At 41.4% G+C, this 19,832-nt stretch overlaps 1 protein-coding gene across 1 annotated transcript; it reads right to left on the bottom strand.

The window, feature by feature from the left end:
- Nucleotides 1-3,214: 3,214 nt before the first annotated feature.
- ypel2b (yippee-like 2b) lies at nucleotides 3,215-19,504 on the bottom strand. The gene is made up of 5 exons (XM_006799925.2): nucleotides 19,320-19,504; nucleotides 11,749-11,980; nucleotides 11,060-11,103; nucleotides 10,586-10,694; nucleotides 3,215-5,712 (listed from the first exon to the last, which is right to left on the bottom strand). Exons 2-5 carry the CDS (start codon nucleotides 11,863-11,865, stop codon nucleotides 5,623-5,625), a joined length of 360 nt encoding a protein of 119 aa, XP_006799988.1. The 5' UTR covers nucleotides 11,866-11,980; nucleotides 19,320-19,504; the 3' UTR covers nucleotides 3,215-5,622.
- Between the last annotated feature and the right edge of the window lie 328 nt (nucleotides 19,505-19,832).

The raw sequence follows: 19,832 nt of genomic DNA, 5'->3' as shown, positions 1-19,832 counted from the left end.
TAACAGATGATGCACTTGTTACCATGGGAACCATAAAATGTCATCACCAGCAGATATCACCGTTCAGTCGCAGCGGGCTCCGCGCCCACGTCCTCCGTCGAGTCACACAAACACACGCCTGATAATGAGTAATTTTTCTCACCGTTACCAACATTGGAGCCACGTTTTAATTACACAAGAACGGTATCAGTGGGAAGAAACTACACGACAGTCATTACAGTCCTGTAGCTCTATGGTACAGTGTTGCCTCTAGGTGACTGGGGCTTTTTATGCCCACACAATAAATCCTCATTTATAATGCAAAGCTTTAAAAAAAGGACACAGACCCTCTGTTTCTGTCACATGGCTCTATGGACACTGAAACAACTATCCACAAATGTATCTTTCTGTCACGTCACATGCAGATGAAGAAATTCACATTGTAAAGCTTTTAATCGACGTGTTTTCTAATAGAAAATGATCACAACTCAAATTTTTGTCCCTTTATTTTGGTACTGTCTGTGGTTTTCAAACTGCACTTAGAATAACAGTCACACTTTTCTTTTATCTCTTCTATTCAAATTAGGTTGATACTGTAACATGTAATGTGATTAAGTTCAGACTGTGCGCTTCATGTTTTATCTGCACAGAACATTTGCTTATATAATGCCAACACCAGGAAACTGGAAACAAATATTTCAATGTAAAACAGAGGAACAAACACTGAAATAGGAATAATCTTGTTTCAGGGTTGGGGTTAGGATAGATTTGTTTAAGAGATTATCTGCCATACACTTACTGGCCACTTTGTTAGCAAAATGTAGCATCACTGTTGGTGTTGTCGGGCTGTTCCGAGTATTTCACGCAGTGAAATGTGACCTGATACGCTCCTCGACTCGAACTTTATATACAGTGAATGAGTATATACAAAGAGGACATTACGTGCAGCAAGTGGGTGAGTTATATACATTATATAAATAAAGATAAAAGATGGTAGGGTCAGAATATAGTATGTCATATTAGAATATTGCTGACCATATCATCCCTTTATAACCACAGTGTACCCATCTTCTGATGGCTGCTTCACACCTCGTCATAAAGCTCAAATCATCTCAAACTGGTTACTTGAACATGACTGTACAGTTCTGTATCAGATTTTCTTAGACTTTTATTAAGTAACTATCTACTTTATTTTTATTAATTGCATTTTATTAACTTTAGGCAACCAAAATAATAAATGAAGTACATTTCACACACCAAAAAGGTTTTAAGATTTTTTTTTTAAATCAATATTTTCACTTATTTATTAACTGAGTCAATTGTCCACTTGGTCAAAACTGCCTGAATCCAAATTTTAAAAATGTGCATGCTCACACAATATTACTTCACCCAATATAGCACAGTGTGCAATGACTGGAAAGCAATATGAAAAGCAGGCAAAACCTGCACTCCTGCTAGCTAAGCTAGTTGCAGAGATACCGCTAACTTATTTGTTCACCATTTCTTCTCATTTTCTAGAATTTAAAAAAGTAACAAATTGCAATTTAATGATTTAACAGCTTAAATATTAGTGTGTAATGCCACATATTTAAAACACAAGCTAAATGTTTGATATAGAGATAACCTGCAGCTCAAACCCAGACCTTAAAATGCTAACTTGCTTTAGCCCTATGAGGCGATCTTTGCAGACTCTTGACTCCAGTGGTATTTGCCAGATTTCCTGCTATTCCCTTTTCTTCAAATCATGTTTCTTACTTATATATTTGGTATATGTTTTAGGTAAGATATTTTAAAACAGTCAAACCTAATAATTACCAAATTAAATGATTATCAAATTATTATAGCCAAATCTACAATCTTGCTTTTACAAACGCAGTTCCAGAGGACTGGAACAATGTGTATGATGTCAATGAAAACAAAATGCAATGATTTGCAAATCTCAGTCTATTCCAAATAAAGCAAACATCAAATGTTTTAACTGAAAAAGTGTATTTTTTAAAAAACCATTAACACACTTTGAATTTGATGGCAGCAGCATATTTTAAAAAGCGTGGGACAGGGACAACAAAAAGCTGGAAAAGTAAGCGGTACTTAAAAGAGACAGTTGCAGGACATGATTGGGTATAAAAAGAGCATCTTAGAGATTCACCAATCTGGAAAAAAAAACTGTCTACAAATTGTGGAACAATTTTAGAATAATGTTCCTCAACATAAAATTGTGAAAACTAAATCTCTTATCTACAGATATAATGTCACAAAAAGATTCTGAGAATCTTCGGGTCCCAGGGCGGCACTGCATTCAAAACAGGCATGTTGCTGCTATGGAAATCCCTGCTTGGGCTCAGGAAAACCATTCCAGAAATCATTACTGTGAGCACAGTTCACCGTGCCATTCACAAATGCGGGTTAAAGCGCAAAGAAGACGCCACATGTGAGGATGATCCAAGGAACACTGCTGCTAATTTAAAATAAACTGAGGCAAAGTGGAAAGCTGTTTTCCTAACATTCTTTTATGAAAACATGGACACCACATCCTCTGGACTAAAGAGGATAGGGACAACACAGCTTGTTATCAGTGCTCAGTTTGAAAGCCTGCATCTCTGATGGTACAGAGGAACATGTGGAATTGGTAGCTTGCATAGCTGGAAAAACACCATCAATGCTTAAAGGTATAGACAGGTTTTAGAGTAACATATGCTCCCATCCAGACATCTTTTTAGTGAAGGCCTTACATATTTCAACAAGACAATGCTAAACTGCATCTATTACAACAGCATGGCTTCACAGTACATGAAATGAAAAATATGACAAAGAAGACCCAGGACTGTTGAGCATCTATAATCCTATATCATCAATGTCCAGCAGCTGATCTCCTCAGTTCCAAGACTGTTGCTAAAAGAAGAGTAGTTGCTACGTAGTGGTAAAAATGGCCTTTTCCCAACTTATTAGAGACGTGTTGCTGCCATCAAATTGAAAGCGAGCTTGCTTTTTTCCTAACATGGTACATTTTCTCACTTCAAACCTAGATTTTCTATGTTAGATTGTGAATAAAACATGGGTTTATGAGAGCAATGTGTTCTGTTTCTACAGCATCCCAACATTTTTAGAATCGGGCTTGTACGTATGTGCTATCCTCAAGGGTATCTCACATTTGTCCGAACACTTCAAACTCAGTTGCTGGAGTGGGCGAGGTAGCGCGAGAAGACAAAAACACAACGACCCTTACAGATACCGTGATGCATTTTATTAGATGAAGATCCAATGATATATAGTCAACATCAGCATCCTCTTTTAAAAAAGACATTAAAATTGAAACATTTTCAGTAAAAAAAGTAGTATCGTACAGCCAATGTGGGGTACCAGAGAGAAAGCATGACATGACCTAAATCATATTCATTCATCATCGTAAGGATCATAGATAAAACACAATACATTAACACTGTTTACAATCTGTAACACAGAGGTTGACATGAATGATGAATACAGTAAATAGAATATATTCATATATTAAGATCTGTTTACAAAATCAAAGTAATGCATGTATGTATATTATATATCACAGAGAAAGGCTATCCACAACCTTGGCTTTCAGCTATATGCACACCCCTTGTTATGCAACACTTTGCCCAAGCAAAATAAAATCTTTTGTTTGGTCAATTTATTGTTAATGGGTGGGTTCTTTGGTAGTGCTGCAGCCTCGGACTGAGCGGTGAGAGTTACCGACGAGAGTTAACCGTTAAGGTTTGGTTGTAACTGAAAAGGACTCTTCACCTACGGGGAAACTTCTAGAGCAATGTTCGCAGGAAACTGTGTCTGTGACAAAACAGAGCAACTCATTTTTACTTTTCTAAACCAGGATCACATTTAATCTGCGATACATCTCACAGCTCAAACGGACTGAGATGAAGCTGACTAGGTGTCAAGTTACAGCACAAGGTTTCATTGGAACTTTAATATGCACAAAATGCTGTTTTTCACCTAAAAAACAAACATGAGGATCTCTAGCACAAAACTAGTCAGAAAACTTTATACCGTGCATGCATTAACAGTGCATTTGCATGGGATGGAGGCAGCTGTAATGGATTCTCTCATTTGAAAACAATACATTTCCATCGGAGAATAACACACCCAGCTCGTTTTGTAGGATCCTGGCCTTAGCAAAGAAAAGTTAGCATCAATGAACCTGAGCAACGTTTTCCAGTAAGGTTACCTCGCACTGTGATTAATCCAAGACCCTTAGTGGATGAGGAGTATTTAGTAAGCTAGGTAGATCATGTGTCGGTGCATTCAGGAAAAAAAGTGAATCTCATACGTTGCTTCATAATGTTACCCATTAGTTTCTCCTTTTTTAAACAAGGGACAGTTAGTTAACGATCAGGGTAACAGCAGTTAAACAGCAGTCATCCCAGACTGAAAGAGAGCCTTTGAGCGATGACTGAAGTCATGTATAACTCGGTTAAAAGTATATTTTCATGTTCTCTTGACACATGAAACCAGTTGCTCTCTAACCACTGGCTGGTTGGCACCTATAAATCTGTTTGCATCTGACTGATCGCCTCATCACCTTTGCTCTTTCTCTAAGCAGCAGAAAGATGCTCACAGTGTTTGCAAACCTTTTAGGAACTCTGGCCAAAGGTGCTGACCTGAGACATGCCTACGTTTTGTAATTCAGTCTGGTCCTGTAACAAAGGTGGTCTCAGCGATGCGTCCGCAGACACCAGACGAGCTCGGGGGAACGATCAGCAGATCGCTTTACACGACTTTGGTGTATTGAAGGATGAATAAAACCCGGGAGAGCTGCTTTGCTGCTGTGAGGGCAAATTCCTATGAGGTTTTGGAACAAGCTGGTGGCTGTCCATCTCTATCTCTCTTCCACATTCGGCTCACCCTGATCGTCCTGAGCTGCATCACTGGCATGACATGGAGTGGATCCCAGCCAGAAACCATCAGAGCCTCAACAAAAATGGATCAGGACCCTTCCCTCTCCCACTATTTGGAGTGAGAGGCCCAGTGGGTAGCAATCTCTACCCCCTCATCCCCAACTCAGCGCCCCATGTGCTAGGGCCTCCGTGCCAAGCCTCAGCGCCAGGCCTCATCAATGGCCCAGCTGGCATGGCCCCGATCAGCTGGATTTGCTATAATCATATTAGGTCATCTCTTTTACGTCGGGGACGGAGTGGACGTTCGTCAGCTCCTCATTCAACCGGTCTCGTTCTGGCTAAATTTCCCGTTAACAAATGGTTTTAAAGTTATTATTAGACAAGGTACAATACTTCACACAGTGGAGACGTCTCCTAGCAGGTATAGAGGGAGTGCGGCTGTCTTTTTTAAAGGCTCAGAAAAAGAAATTAGACATCTTGCCTCGTATACTGTTGCTGGCCAGTCACCTAGTCCTGCTAGCTGCGTACAAGCCTGCCTAGTCCGTCTCTCTGTCAAACTGGGATGTCTGGGACTTTGACGCGTGTGTTTTTGTGTGTGTACATCGAGAGGTGTGATAGGGAGGGATGGGTAGTAAGTTACAAAGGTTAATGGTAAATCAGCCAAACCAAAGTCACACACTCACCCACCACACACGACCCCGCTCCCACCCTCTACCCAGTCCCTCCCCTCCTCCGCTGCGGTTGTCACCCGGCTGCTCGCCCCTCAGTCCCAGCCGTTGTCCTTGATCATGTGGGCCAGCTCGATGATGAATTTGCCCTCTTTATACTTTTGACTGCTCTCAAAAGCATGTTCCTGGAGGGAGTGGCAGAGGACAAGAGACAAGAGAGGCTGCGTTTATTTCAAATGTAACAGCATGTATATGGAGAGTAGGCTAATGCAGTCTTTTCAGCTCTGTGCAAAAATCCTGGCCTGTCTCTGCTCCTGGCTCCGGGGAAGCTGGTTATATAACAATCAGTCACTAACACTGCAGAGGAGCCTGCAGATCCAAAACCCTGACCAGACTGCACTGTCATACCTTACATTGGCAGGACTGAGTCCTTAAGCAGTAGAGACCAAATGAACACAGGCTGCAGCCAATGCAGGGCAAACTCTGCAAGCTAAAGCTTGATTTTCCTCGCTTGGGTGTGTGATCCAAAATTCCTCAGGAAAATATGAATGGATTTAGAAAAAGTACCAGAGTACAAGTCTTAGCTACATAGATTATTAGTGGCTTGCAGTGTTGGTAAGCTAAGTAAACACACAAACATGTATGTAACTGTGCAGCTCATTCTTGCTCTGCCATTATGCAGTTCACTGACTCTTTGCTGACTGATCCTTTTATCATTCAAAAAGGAAGTCTGCATGCTTGGGCTAGCTTACTGAAATGCTGGGAACTCGGCCAAAAAGAGTCCAGAAATGGCAAAAAGATTTAAGCCAGATAAATGCTTAAGGTCCCAGCCAATGGCTATTGTGGTACAGTGGGTTATCTACCACTGTCCAGTCCACATGCCAAAGTATCCTTGGGCAACATACTGAATAGAAATGCTGCATGAATGTGTGACTGAGAGATTGAATGGGTCAATGACATTTGTAGTAGAAAGACTGTTTGAGTGCTCTCCAGAGTAGAAAGGCAGTATGTAAGCCTAAATTTTCAAACTGGCAATGGCCAATTGGGGAAGTTGGGGAAAAATTAGCATTCCCTGACTGGTTACATGAGGTTGATGTCTGTTGCTATGGAAACATTTGCTAGATTGGTCACTAGTCTAGCTAATGAGTGATCAGCCATTCCCTTGACAAGTGGTTGAGGGAGGCTTGGATGGACACTGCAAACATTCTCCAAGTGACAGTGAAACTGTGAAAGAGAATGTCCATCTTCAACTGGCAAAGAAGCTGAACGTTCTCTGTTTCCAGTTCAGATTGCACTTTGCATTTCACTACCACTCCGTGGCAAGTTAGCAACGTTTGCAGACAAATCGGCATCTTCCATGCAAACTACAGGCGGCCAAAGCAAGAAGAGGATTTCTGATACAGCCCCCTTTTTTCGAACAAGTTCACCAAGCAACAGCAACCAGACTCCAGCGACCACTCAGCAATCGGTTTGCCAACCAGTCATCAACCAACGGGGATCTATGACCTAGATCTTGGCTAATTTCTCTATTGGATAAGCTACCAGTTTGTAAGTACATACTAATGGCATTTGCATCATTCTCAAGTGTACACTGAAACAGCTTCTTCCCCTAGACAATTCCGAGTGTCACCAAACACTATCCACCCACACCCCACCTCACCAATCTGAGCCATGGGCTGAGTATCCTTCATTATTCAGGCCCCTAACATACACACTCTACTCAGACCAAGCCATTTGCACTACTCCCAAGCCCTTTGTTCTCCATTGTGTGCCTTTTCTAGTGTGTGCTTCTGTCTTAATGTCTAAAATGACATTTATTATAGTCTTTCATTTTACTTCATTTGCTTAAAACTAGTGAGGCCATTGCAAACATGTTGACGTCACTGAAGGCATGTCTCAATCAGCCATTGATGAAATCCTTTTAGCACAGCTCTTATTTTGAAAAGTATGGAAAGCTGTTTTTATCCATCTGATGTTCCAAAGAAAGAGTTGATTATTGTTAAACGTGTCACAAAACAGTAATATTCTGCTTTCTGTGCAGGTCATTCACTCACTGTGAGACCCTGTGAGGTGTGTCACGGTGTAGGCCGATACAAATGTTCTTTTACGATCGCCTGTACCTTGTTTTGTCTTTGGCTATTTTGGTTCAGACCTGCAGAGGCATGCTATCAGATTTCTCGGTGTAGAAGTGCAGTAGGTCAAGCCTCTCAATAGATCTTTGAACACTGCAGAAAATCTACACTGCTGCCGGCAAAGGATATTAATGGAAGCTCTCCATTAAGCCCCATCTAGTGCCTGCACGCTTTTGCATACATGTGACCTCTGTTTTCTCTGCCTTGTGAGGTCCTGACAGGAATAGAAACTACTGAGAGATGGAGCTACTTCTGTAGCTGGTATACCAGGTGTTTAACATGTGCCATAAGGAGGGTACTTTTTTAGGCGGAGAGGTTAAAGAATAAGGTCTAAGGTTATAGAGGTAGTCGTGAATGTTGAAGTCAGAGGTTAAGCAAAGAGTTCTGGTCAATGGACCTTTCTCAGAAAAAGGATACTGCGTGCACATGTTTGGTTGAACTCTTCAGGGATGTAACCACGTGCCCTATAATGTAAACTCTCACTTCCAGGGTTCACCACGGACAAATGCACATGCTCTGTTGATATATGAAGACTGCTAACATGTGGATCCTGTTTAGGTTCTCACTGACATGTGACCTAAAAAACTGCCTGTCCTAAAAACATACCGCACATGTATTTTGACATACAATATCACTGCTTTACAGACGCTTCAACTCTACATGTGTTTTAAACTCAAAAACGGTTCCAATCAAATCTGAGTCTATTTTAAACTAGATAAAAGATTCCTAAAGAAACGACTTTTCCATGTAAAGCTTCTGTTTGATTAACAAAGGGAAAAAGTCTTCTGTTGAACCATCAACAACTCAGACTTTTATTAAAGTCCTATACTCCGAACCTTCAAGGGGCAATGCTTTTGCTTTAACTTCTTTTTATGACATGAACATTAACTGCACAGTGTAGTGGTTACAGAATAATGACATCTTCAGTGTTTAGGCTTGTTGCCTCCAATTCTTGATGTCATTATGTAAGACCGTTAGCCACTGAGGAAAATAAAGGCTCGATTGTGCAACCAAAACAAAAAGAAGAGAACTTTGTGTTTGTGTTTCCTAGCAGAGCTATTGGTAGATTTTCCAGGTAGCTGGATGCTGGAACAGCCGGAGTAAATGTGGAAACTCTATTGAGGATAAAAAGGAAAAAAAACCTCTGGTACTTAGAAAAGTTCAAAAGTGACGTTCAGCTGTTTTGTTTTTTTGGTACCCTAGTCACATTTATTTAAAGATACAGTAAGTTAAGTTTTTGAGCTTATTTAATAGATTTAAAAAATGTTGGAATAATAAGTATAAATCAATCGGTGAGTAAATAAAGAAACTGATGCATTCACATAGACACGGAAATAATCCAATAGAAGCACACAGAAGTGCATGCTGGATTGTATAACCATTGTTGTACCACCATCTTGAATACAGTGTCTACAGTGGCCTAATCCTGTTTTATGTAGGTGGCTTTTAATTTATAGATCACAAATAGCTCCTTCAAACTATTTATGTCCATTTCACATTTGTATTTGCACGCTTTCATCATCTCTTTCTCATTATTTTTTCTCCTCCCTCATTTCCACATCATCCTCATCTTGTGAACTGAAGTCAGGGTTTTAATACACGAAAGCCTGCATTAAGATGCTTACTTATTCCCAACATTGACACAATTACTTATGTCAGGAGATTAGACATTCAAACCTCCCATCTTCGGACAGCTGACAATGAGCCAAGCTAGCTAAACAACAACAGCTGGTCATAATCTAACATTATCCCAGCTCATGTTAAGCTCAGATGCCCTAAAAATGACACCTGAACTCAGGTAAAGTTTGATTACATTCTTTAAATAGAGTTTATTAAAGTCAAACAATGTTAGCTCCTCTGCAAAGAAAGTTTCACTAATGTTGGCTAACAGCAGTTAAGAGAAGCTAATAGGGGCTAACAGAGGCTAACATGAGCTAAAGATGGCAAAAACAGCCTTACAGACAGAAAGGTTCAGGATATCAGCCAATAACTCAACTCAGTATCACTGTCGTTGGTCAGAAGTTGTCAAAGTTTTACAGCCTACTAAAGAGTAAACAGAGGTAAAACCCTGGCATATTGAGAACTGAGGCAAAAGGTGACAGCCTATACTCACTACATACAGTATGAATGGAGGCTAAACTAGGTTTCCCCACAGTGGCCACCACAGATAGGATTATGCACTTGAATTGGGAAGTCTTCTAGTCTTATTGACTGCTCGAATGGTTTTAAATTCCAGATCACATTTTACTATACATTCATACAGCATTTAAACTACCTCACATCCGTGGCCAATTTAGAATCAGTAATTACCACAACATTCATGCCTTTGGACTGTGGTAGGAAATTGGGAGTAAATCAATGCAGGCTACGGGAGAAAATGCAAACTTCCTACAGAAAGAACTCACAAACGTAGAGGTCTGAACCAGGAGAGAGCAGTGCTAACCATCACACCAACCAAGTCCACAGTCTCTCTTTTTATAGCAAAATCTAAAACCTTCCACCTGTTTGTTTTCTGTTTTTCCTGAGTTTGTTTTTCTATTGTGAAAAATCAGACACACACAACCTGGCATTATATCCACATTATGTAACAGAATGTGTCCATTTATCGGTCTAATGCAAGGCTGTTTTATAACAAAAATTAAATGCAAAATTATTCATTCAATATGCTGGCTGATAGTTTAATTGACTGCATGATAATTTATTGTACTTTTAGTCATTATATCAATGTGTCAATATGTTTCCCTCAGATCTGTAGTAAAATCAGATTAGAAAGAGGTTTAATAATACAGAAAGAACCAAAGAATTATACCCCAGTAATTAACTGGAGTCTAAATATAATTAGGGTACAAATAAAATAAGAGTACAGTATAATAACAAACTCTCAGCTTGTCGCCCTCTAAACTTGGATGTGGTTTGTGGTACTTACGTATTTCCAGCCAAGGGTCGTTTTGCAGTTCTCACAGTAGATATCTGCTACAGCGTGCAGGCCCGTGAGCAGAACTCTCTCCTCTGCAGGGCCACACCCAACATTTACCCTGAGAGAAAGAGACACAAGCAGAGACAAAGAGAAAATATTTTTAAAAAAAAGAAGTGTGAAAGATGTTGTGCATGATGTGCACAGAGGGTGTTGCACAGAGGGTGCACTGACAGGCCACCAGGCTTTGCAGCAGCATCATTTTCACACTCAATTCAGCCAGTAATAACACTGCTCTGAGGCACAAACTGGCTCTATCTACACTGGGGCCTTAAAAAACAAAAACAAACACACCCCAATATTAACCTGGCACATCACCTGCTTCCTGTTCAAATCCAGCATGCAGGTTTCCTGCGACGCCTTGTGCCTACAGGTAGACTGAAATGCAACAAGAGCACTGGCTTTTATTCATAAATCAATACTCACACTGAGTTGAACAGGTAGGCTCTGCCTTGGCTGCCCTGGAACGACTGCAGAGACAAGATGAGACAAAAATGAGAAGACTGAGAAAAATCCACTAGTCTATACAGTGCAATAACTCTGTAAGATTACATAAGCATGCTATTATACTGCAATAGTGCTCGTATGTTATGGAAGAGCTTATATTAAAGCCTGTGTGGTCTGTTTATATTACTGATAACATTGTGGTTGACTGCTGTTTTAATAGGCCTACCTTTACCTGGCTTTTATTTACAGTAAGGCCAAAGCTCGCACTGATATTAAACAGATTTAATTCAGCCAGCTGTGTTACGACAGGCGGAAGGCCTTAGTACACAGGTGAGCATGTTTCCGTAATCACACATGGAAAAAGTGATAACACATTCATAATCCAATTCACTAACCAGCTTATAACCTAATCCATAACCTAATCCGCCCACAGGCAATAGTGAGGTGGTGGCTGACACAAGCGTACAGGTGTTCAGCCTGCTGTTTATTTTCATCCTTTCTTCCTCTTTTATGCTTTTTCAGTACTTGTCCTTTTAAGTGCCGTTAAACAATCTTCTTTATTTCTGTGTAACTGAAGTAAAACAGTTAATAATCCCAATCTACCTGCAATAATTAGCTGCCTGAATGGCAGCACAGGGCGCGATCACGCCACTGTTGCCGTTGGATACCTTTGAGATGAGCTCGTCGTGGTTGGCTAGGTGAGCTCGGCAGTGGATGCAGCTGTAGGTCCGGTGGCAGCTCGGCAGGTACGCCTGGAAGGTCTTGGAGCGCGTCATCCTGACCATGGGCGGGGTTGGCGGGCGGTGCAAGAAGGGACTGCCAGCCCAGGTCGGCTCACAGGGGAAGCACCGCAACACACAGGTGAGGGCCGTGGTGGGCGGTGGGTCGGGAGGTGAACACCTGAGCGCAGAGAGGTGATAAAAGTAACAGCTGCCTCCTCAATCCCAACCTACAGGTGTATAAGTGCTGATGGGTATAAAGTGATCACTGCTCTGCGGGTTGAGAGAATTCTCCAGCTGGGTTGCATCTGTGAAACTCATAAAACCTGAAAAAGCTATGGTGGGAAAAGACGGTGTGCATTATTAATGACCTGAGGAACCCTTAGTGGTCGTTTGAGCCACCAAAGCAGGGACAAAGACTCCTTTTGGTAAATATTTGATAACGTGTTACTGTAAGCCATTTATTACCTTGTTTGAAGGCAGTTTTCGGATGAAGCTTGGCTTTTCTACTATAGGACTTTTTAGGAAAGCATCTGCTGACTGGTGAAATCAGATATGTTACTGCTTAATGACCTGTCTGAATTAAAAAATGCTTATAGAAGAGGCACACGGCTGTCCAATATGTACCAACGGGCCTGCAGGACAGTGACTGACCATGATACAAGCACACAGTAAACACTAGTATCCATACTGGGTATAATGAATATTTAGAATTATATATTTCACTGCCCCAGCCTGTGTCCCTGCCTCTGCAAAATTATTTATAGTCCCCATCTGATTTTAGCATTGCATCGTGAAACAGTCCACAGCACAAACGACAATCATATTAGAGGATGACTTTCACGTTCAGCGTTCACAATCCCATCACAGCAGACATGACAATGCCTGGTGCAGGATGATCCCCAAAACTACCTTTCATTAAAAAAAGAGAAACAAAAAGGGGCTGATTCAGAAAACTCACTAACAATCTTAGAAATACTCCTACTGCCTGATTGCTGACAGAAGAATTACCCACAAAAGATGAAAAGCAGCTGTGGACCAGGGCTGCTGACTTTGCCAGTAATGCAGCAGCTGCTGATAGAGATGAGCAGCCACACGCCTTAGTGAAAAAGATCCACCCCAACCTGACCGTCATTCACTGCATCAATCACAAGACTGAACTTGAAGTCCATGAAGGTGCAAAAAGCGTTACAGGGCTGAACCACTTTCACACATTTATCGACTCTCAGACTGAAAGTCTGGTGTTAAGCTCAATAAATAAAGACAGTCGCCTCATTCTCAGCACAAGTGTGGGTAAAAGAGGAGCCACGAGCTGCAGATGATGCAAAAATGCCTTAATCGAAGCAGAATGTTTATTTATTATTTGTTTAAACTGACAGTATTTTGTTCTGTTCACCTAATTTCAGATTAAATAATGATGTTAAGTGCAAATGGGATTTAATTCTGTTACACTGTTTGTATTATTAGGTGTGAATGTGTCACCTGTGTCTGGAGAGGAATGCATAGACTGAGACTACTGCGCATACTAATTTAATTTTAAAAATACGTTATAATATACTCAATATGCATAATTGAGTGTACTTGTCATCACTCGCAGCCTGGACCCAATTCAGGGGCCACAACCTTTGAAGGACTCGAGGCTCCTGCTGCCTAGCAACGTAAAGCAAAACGTCTGTCCAAGACTAGAGACATCTTGGACAGAAGTGGTGGAGAGAGAGGAGAAAATGCTTGTCTTACTATTATATTTGATACATTTGGCTTTTTGAGACTTCAGACTAAAAAACCCAAAATAAGTTGCAACATTTATTTTTGAGCAATAAAATGAAAAGAAATGACCAGATATAGCAAATAATATACAAATTAAAACACATATATGCAAATTAATATTGAATTTGCATACAAGAATTCAGTAAAGACTCTATTTTCAAAAATATTGGAATTTTCTAGTAATTATTTAATGGTTCGAACTATAAAGAACCATTTTGTTTTGCTGTTATAGGAGAAAATTAAGCTGTTTCACTGTTACATGATGTACCTGAGGCTGAGAGAAGTTTAAACTCAAGCTATAGGCTCTGTGAGGCTGCTCTTACAGCAGTGCTAAATGCTAATTTCAGATGACTAACATCCGAATGTTTAGAAGTGCTAGGTTATTTCTGCTGTAAAACCCGTCTCAGATTTCAGGACTGCCTCGTGCTTTTCCTGTTTTCGATTGCAGGTCAGATGTCTGAAGATATCATAGAACAACAAATGTACAACATATATATGTAACAGGTATTCAGTACTAGTCATTAATAAAGCTACTTCTTGCCCACCGTTAACATGCAGTCAAACCCTGACTCCAGCTTTGCCAGTGCCCACAGGCAGCAGCAGTCCTTGCTCACTCTCTGAGGCTGCAGAGATAATCTGCTTAGCTAAGCACAACTGTGAGGACTGCGCTCTGCTCGCTCCATGATATCCAAATGGATCGAGGCCTTAAAATACTTCTGCTGGTGTGCCCTGGTGACTGAGAAGATTAGAGAGCTGACCCAGGAACCCATCCCAGGGGCTGAGGGGCAGAGAGGACAGGAGTGTGTTTAGACTAACTGTACAGGAAGAGCTAAATAGTTAGAGGCCTACCTTTTGACGCAGTAATAATCTTTGAGGTTTTATTGCTTAATGCAACTTTAATTGTGATTTCAGCACTGCAGCTCTGCTGCAAAACAGACCCTATCAATCCCAAAAGCAATCTTGTTTTATTCCCCTGTGCTGCTTAACACCTCCATAACAATATGCAACAGTATGCTCCCTTTAACTACTATCCTTTCTATGGGTTATTGAACGCAATCCTTTTTTTTTAGTTGTCCACCTTTACAATCTGTCTCTATGTCTCCACGCTTTCCTGTCTGTCTTTACCCAACCATCTGGAAAAACAAATAAAATAGTGATTGGGAACAGGAGGCCTCTGTGAACTGAGGACACACAAAATAACGAGCTGAGAGTGAGAGAGGCGCCTCTTTACGTTGCTGCTCTGCAATATGATTGTTTTTAGTGTCAGCGCGAGGCTGATAAAGGCTCGAGTGCTGATGGGAAGGACTGGGAGGGGGATATAAATAAATAAGGCATTGAGATGTGCCCTTGTTTTCTCTCCTCTGACATGGTGCCAGCAGCGTGGGATTGGGGCACAAAGACACATTCAGTACAGTTGTCAGAGCTGACCCCTGACACACACACATACAGACTGATGTTTTACCCAAAGCACGTTTCATCCTCTCACAAAGTTTATGCATCATCCAGTCCTCCAACACTTGTTCAAAACGTTGAGTCCTGATGTACAGAATCAACAAATGGGCACACGTACAGATTATCCAACTGGAATGACTGCTGCGCCCACAAACTCACGTTTGTTTTTACCATTTTCAAACCAAATTACAGACCAAATAATCAATCAATTAAGAAATTTTTCACAAAGCTGCCAGATTACAGCTGAGTAATTAGTCTCATGTAGGAGTGTAAGCTTCAACCTTGGGCTTCAAATTTAATTCCATTAAATTTAAGCTTCTGCTTTTAAGCCTCTGCAGCAGCATTTGTTGCAAATCACTCAGTCTGAAAGGACCAGCTGAATGCATGAAGTGAAAATATGATACATGGATCAGGTGCCAGAAAAAGGCTCTGTGGGATGCTGTTCCAGCTATTGTTGACGTATAGCACACTATGATATTAAAGTGCCCTTGTGGGCTGATTTTCAGGGGCAGGATTATACAGGGAATGCTATGCATCTACTCATAGGTCATATTTAATCCACGTGGAGGTCTCTTTGTGTATAGTCTCTCTGATGAAAGATCACTTAATGTAAACTGTGTACAAGTCCATGTCAGTGGCTTTAGATTGAAATCAGTGCAGTGACAGGAGGGGAATGTGCCAAGGCTGGAGTATTTGTAAAGCCTTCAGAAAATTACACCCACATTGTCTGGTTGAAGCTCACCAAATGTGAGATTTAGTTAGTTTCATTAGTTAAATAACCAGCTTTTTTTTTTTTTTTTTACAATAGACAAAACAAGACATTCACAGGCTAGAGCCCAATCAGTACTTGCCTTTTTTGGGGGGGGGGGGGGGGTTGAGCCCCTGACAACCTCTGGCTGCTAGAGAAAAATATTTATTTTCCAACTGGTATTTCCAACATTGATGGTGGCTCTGCACCAAAACCATCCGTGGGATTAACCTGGTTGCAAGCAGATTGCTACAGTTGCTGACTTGTCTGCAACCACTTGGCAAATAATGTTTGCGAAAGTTGAAGAAGCGTGACACAAACTGGAAACGGACTGTTTGACTTCAAAGCTTCTGAAACGTGTTGGTAGCAGCAGTAAGGTTTTTTTGTCGCACTTTTCAGTCTTATTACGACTCAGCAAGTAGCTGAAGACTGTTTGGAGACAAGCTGTTGTTTTTCATGCTAACTTAGGCGACCACAATCTGCTAGTGAGTCCCTGAGTGAGTCCTGACTGGTTCAGAATTTGCGGTCGTTCCATTGGGTCATGTAACCTTCAAATAGCTACCCCAAGTGCTTAGCAGGCAGGTTGAATGTGTGCTGATTAAACAGACTTCTTTTTTAACTTCTTAAAACAGCATCTCAAACCTATCTGCTGCTATATTTCTATGGCGCAGCTAGCATATGTTGCTAACTTTTGGAACTATTGTGAGGCTCCATGATCCGCCACTAATGTAAAAAAAAAGAAAAAAAGATGTCCATTCAGCAGCTAGTGCCGCAATCGCAACCAATATCACCTAGCAACTACCAGAACCCACTCACCTGTTAGGAATAACCATTTTTCCCTAGCAATCAGTAGTTTCCCAGGAGTTGCTGACCAGTCTCTAGCCCTGTGTGACTGAGGCCTTATGTATTTATATTTAAAAGGTAAAATGATGTGGCCATTGTTTCAAACAAAGTGCATCCTCTACTAACCAGCGACTAGTACTAATTTACTATTTACTAATTCTTTTACCTTTGGCTATAGTTCACATTTAATGTGTGTATGGAAGTAAGAGTATGCTTGAGAAGCTGGATAACCATACATCTGACTCTGTATTTTCATGTACTACACAAACACTTTTCTCATGTATGTTTTATCCAAACTGTGAAGCAATTTGTGCACTTTAAAAATGTGCTAAACAAAAAAACCATATTATTATTAAAGACTAATTAATCGTCTTTAAAAGACCAATAAACTGGAAATTTAATGAGCAGAAGAACTGAAATGATTCTAACCTCTATCAGATGTACGAATTTGATGATTACAGTTTGGTAAAATTATAGAGACACGAGAGGGGTTGTAGAAGGCTTGGTTCGATTTTTTGTTTTTCTTTAATAAGTGAACCACACTGCTGGAAACAAATTAAGCTGATATTGTCCTTTAACAGTGTCAGTGGCAGATGTTTGTGGTTTTGTGCTTACTAAATTAAATCTAGAGTATGATGAAGGCTTTAAAACAGCTAAGATATTTTCTTATGGAGGACTGATGAATAATAAAAACATACAGAATACATACAAAATAACCACACAGTAATACATCAAAGAGTGAAAGCAGGCACAAGCTGGAGAACCAAATTAAACAGATGAAAAAAAAAAGACGTAGTGAAGCTGTTCGAGGGGTTGAGAGTGACTGTGTTTGACATTTTCAAACAGCTTCCAAAAACAGAACAACACTCATGATGGTGGGTGGACATGCTTGTAAGTCATTTTTGCAAAAGCAGCATTGTCTGTGGGATGCTGACGTTCAGAGAAACTGCTGACGCAAAATGTTTGCACTAATAAAACCTCTCTGGCAGGAAAAAAAAACCCCAAAACAAATTGCATAAATGATCAGATGACTGGAAGAGCTGATCGCAGCCATCCAGACAGGCTCCGGTGGCGTAGATGTCAGAAAGAAAACCCAAGTTTATCTACGCCTTCATCTGACTCTATGCCTCTCTGATCCGCCACGGGGTTGTTTGAGGTCACCGAGCTGTCCATTCTGGTCATTTCTGGGTGTCATCACAAAAGGCTACGTGCAGCGAGTCTCACCAGCCAAAAGGGCCCTTGTATCCAAACAAAAAAAAAACAACCTTTGTTATGTAACACACTGATGCTGCTGCTGCTGCTGTCTCTGACAGTGATCGTGCAGGAGAAAACCAGAGGGGGGGAGGAAGCGATGCCAGGTGAAAATGACTTGGACAGAGAGTTGAAGGGAAGGGTGAAGAAAAAAGGGAAGAGGTGGTGTTGGATGATTCGCTGCTGCCCACGAGCTGCACCATCACGATTTCTGTACTTTGTGTACTTTCATCTCGCTCTCCATTCACTGTTACACCGAGGCCATGCAGCTTACAGCAGCATGACATCACTGACTACTCCCACCATCTCATTAAACCACATTGATGGAAGTGATGCTCCTGCTTCTCAGACTCTTACACATATGCATGCAGCTGCTCTCCTGCCCCTCTTTGGCTTGGTTTCATGTGCTTGATGTGTAGATGTTATTTCTAAAGCTCTTCCTGTAAGTCAAACCTGGCCAATTGCAGGCATAACACACTGTGCACAACTTTCGTCCGGGCAGGATCATCTTTCAAGGCCTGCAACTCTGACCCTCCTCTTCGATCCCTGGGTATCGAGCCCCCACATAATCATTAGGGATGTGCGTGCGCGCTCTGCAATGAAAATAGATCGCAAACAGTGGAAAACAAGGCTGTGCCTCGATATGGGGTTCCCGATCTTCATCTCATCCGTATGAACTCTCGCGGACGTTATTTACTAGATTTCTGGGATTAACATGAGGCACCCCCACCTGCAGGTGAGGCTCAGTCATGTGTGTCTCATCACCTGAGGTAACACCTAAGTAAGGGTTTACAGTGTGGGTGTGTGTATGAATCAGGTCACAGGCAGTGGCGCACTTTATCTGGGGCATAACTTCAGCCACCACACAGAGCACAGATGGCGGGGATGCCTCGGCTCAGCAAGACTCTCTCTCTCTCTCTCTCTCTCTCTCACACACACACACACACACACACCGCCTTTAAAGCTTTAAAATCCGCAGTGACTTTAGCAGGTGATTGTCGTCAGCATGTGATCACGTGAGCGTACATTACACGATAACCCGCATCGATCACTGCTGACGTGCACCGCTACGACCGGGGGCGCGCGCACGGGGATGATGGCGCAGACGTGCAGCAGTGCCACAACAAAAACAGCATGTGTCCTAATAATAAATAAAATACTACATACTGTAGTAGATACTGTAACCACAGAGAGCAACTCTTCAGCATCCCGTCCGCAAAGCAAACAGGAAGAACAAACCTGCAACAGTTACCTAATGCACGTAAACAACGCAAGACATCATAAACTTATCTTTTATATTGTCATTTTACAGCACGTGGGTCTGCAGTTAAAAGTTGACTCGGTTAAAGGCGTTGAGCATAAATAGGTCGACGCTTGAAATGGGTTAAGAGAGCAGTGTGAAAACAATAAGTAACAAATGCACCGGAGAGGAAAAATAACGCAGACGAAATCATCTTACCTTTGAAAGGAAGAAAATGCGGGTCTCCTCCACGTAGCCTAGAAAATGTGGCACGTCCTCGTTTTTCCTCGTGGCAGTGCCAATCCTAAAACCTCTTTCGCATTCCTTCCCAGGCAAATTTCCTCTCTTCTCTGGCCCTGGCAAGTCCTGCAGAGACGCAATGTTTTGACGCGCAACGATGCCCAGCAGAGTTTAGAAAGCGACAGAGAGCAGTGGAACTTCCAGCCGGAGCGAGAGCATTCACTCCTACCTACTTCCGTGTTCGCAGTAAACCGTTATTCCTTTTACACGGCTTTACCCATTAAAGGGAGCGTAGTCAGTTGCTGATTGATATTAGTGTTACTCCATATCACTTGGAAGTTTGAGAATAGTGTTTCCAGTATACCATAAGGAAACCGTTAAATGTATTTCGAGCTAAAAATTACATGGTACGGTGTCGCGCATGCTCAGTATAGGTGCATTGCTTTTTTTTTTTAAAAAACATAACTATTGCGAAATTAATTTTACAGACTG

This window comes from Neolamprologus brichardi, chromosome 14 (genome assembly GCF_056152115.1).
Source record: "Neolamprologus brichardi isolate AB-2024 chromosome 14, ASM5615211v1, whole genome shotgun sequence".
NCBI classification, from domain to species: Eukaryota; Metazoa; Chordata; class Actinopteri; order Cichliformes; family Cichlidae; genus Neolamprologus; species Neolamprologus brichardi.
This window is presented reverse-complemented; position numbering and strand designations above follow the sequence as displayed.

Coding starts and splice junctions, on each gene's coding strand:
- ypel2b (XM_006799925.2), bottom strand. CDS start 11,865: ATGGTCAGGATGACGCGCTCCAAGACCTTCCAGGCGTACCTGCCGAGC. Junction 11,104..11,748: donor ACGACGAGCTCATCTCAAAG/GTATCCAACGGC, acceptor TTGTCTCTGCAG/TCGTTCCAGGGCAGCCAAGG. Junction 10,695..11,059: donor GCCTACCTGTTCAACTCAGT/GTGAGTATTGAT, acceptor TCTTTCTCTCAG/GGTAAATGTTGGGTGTGGCC.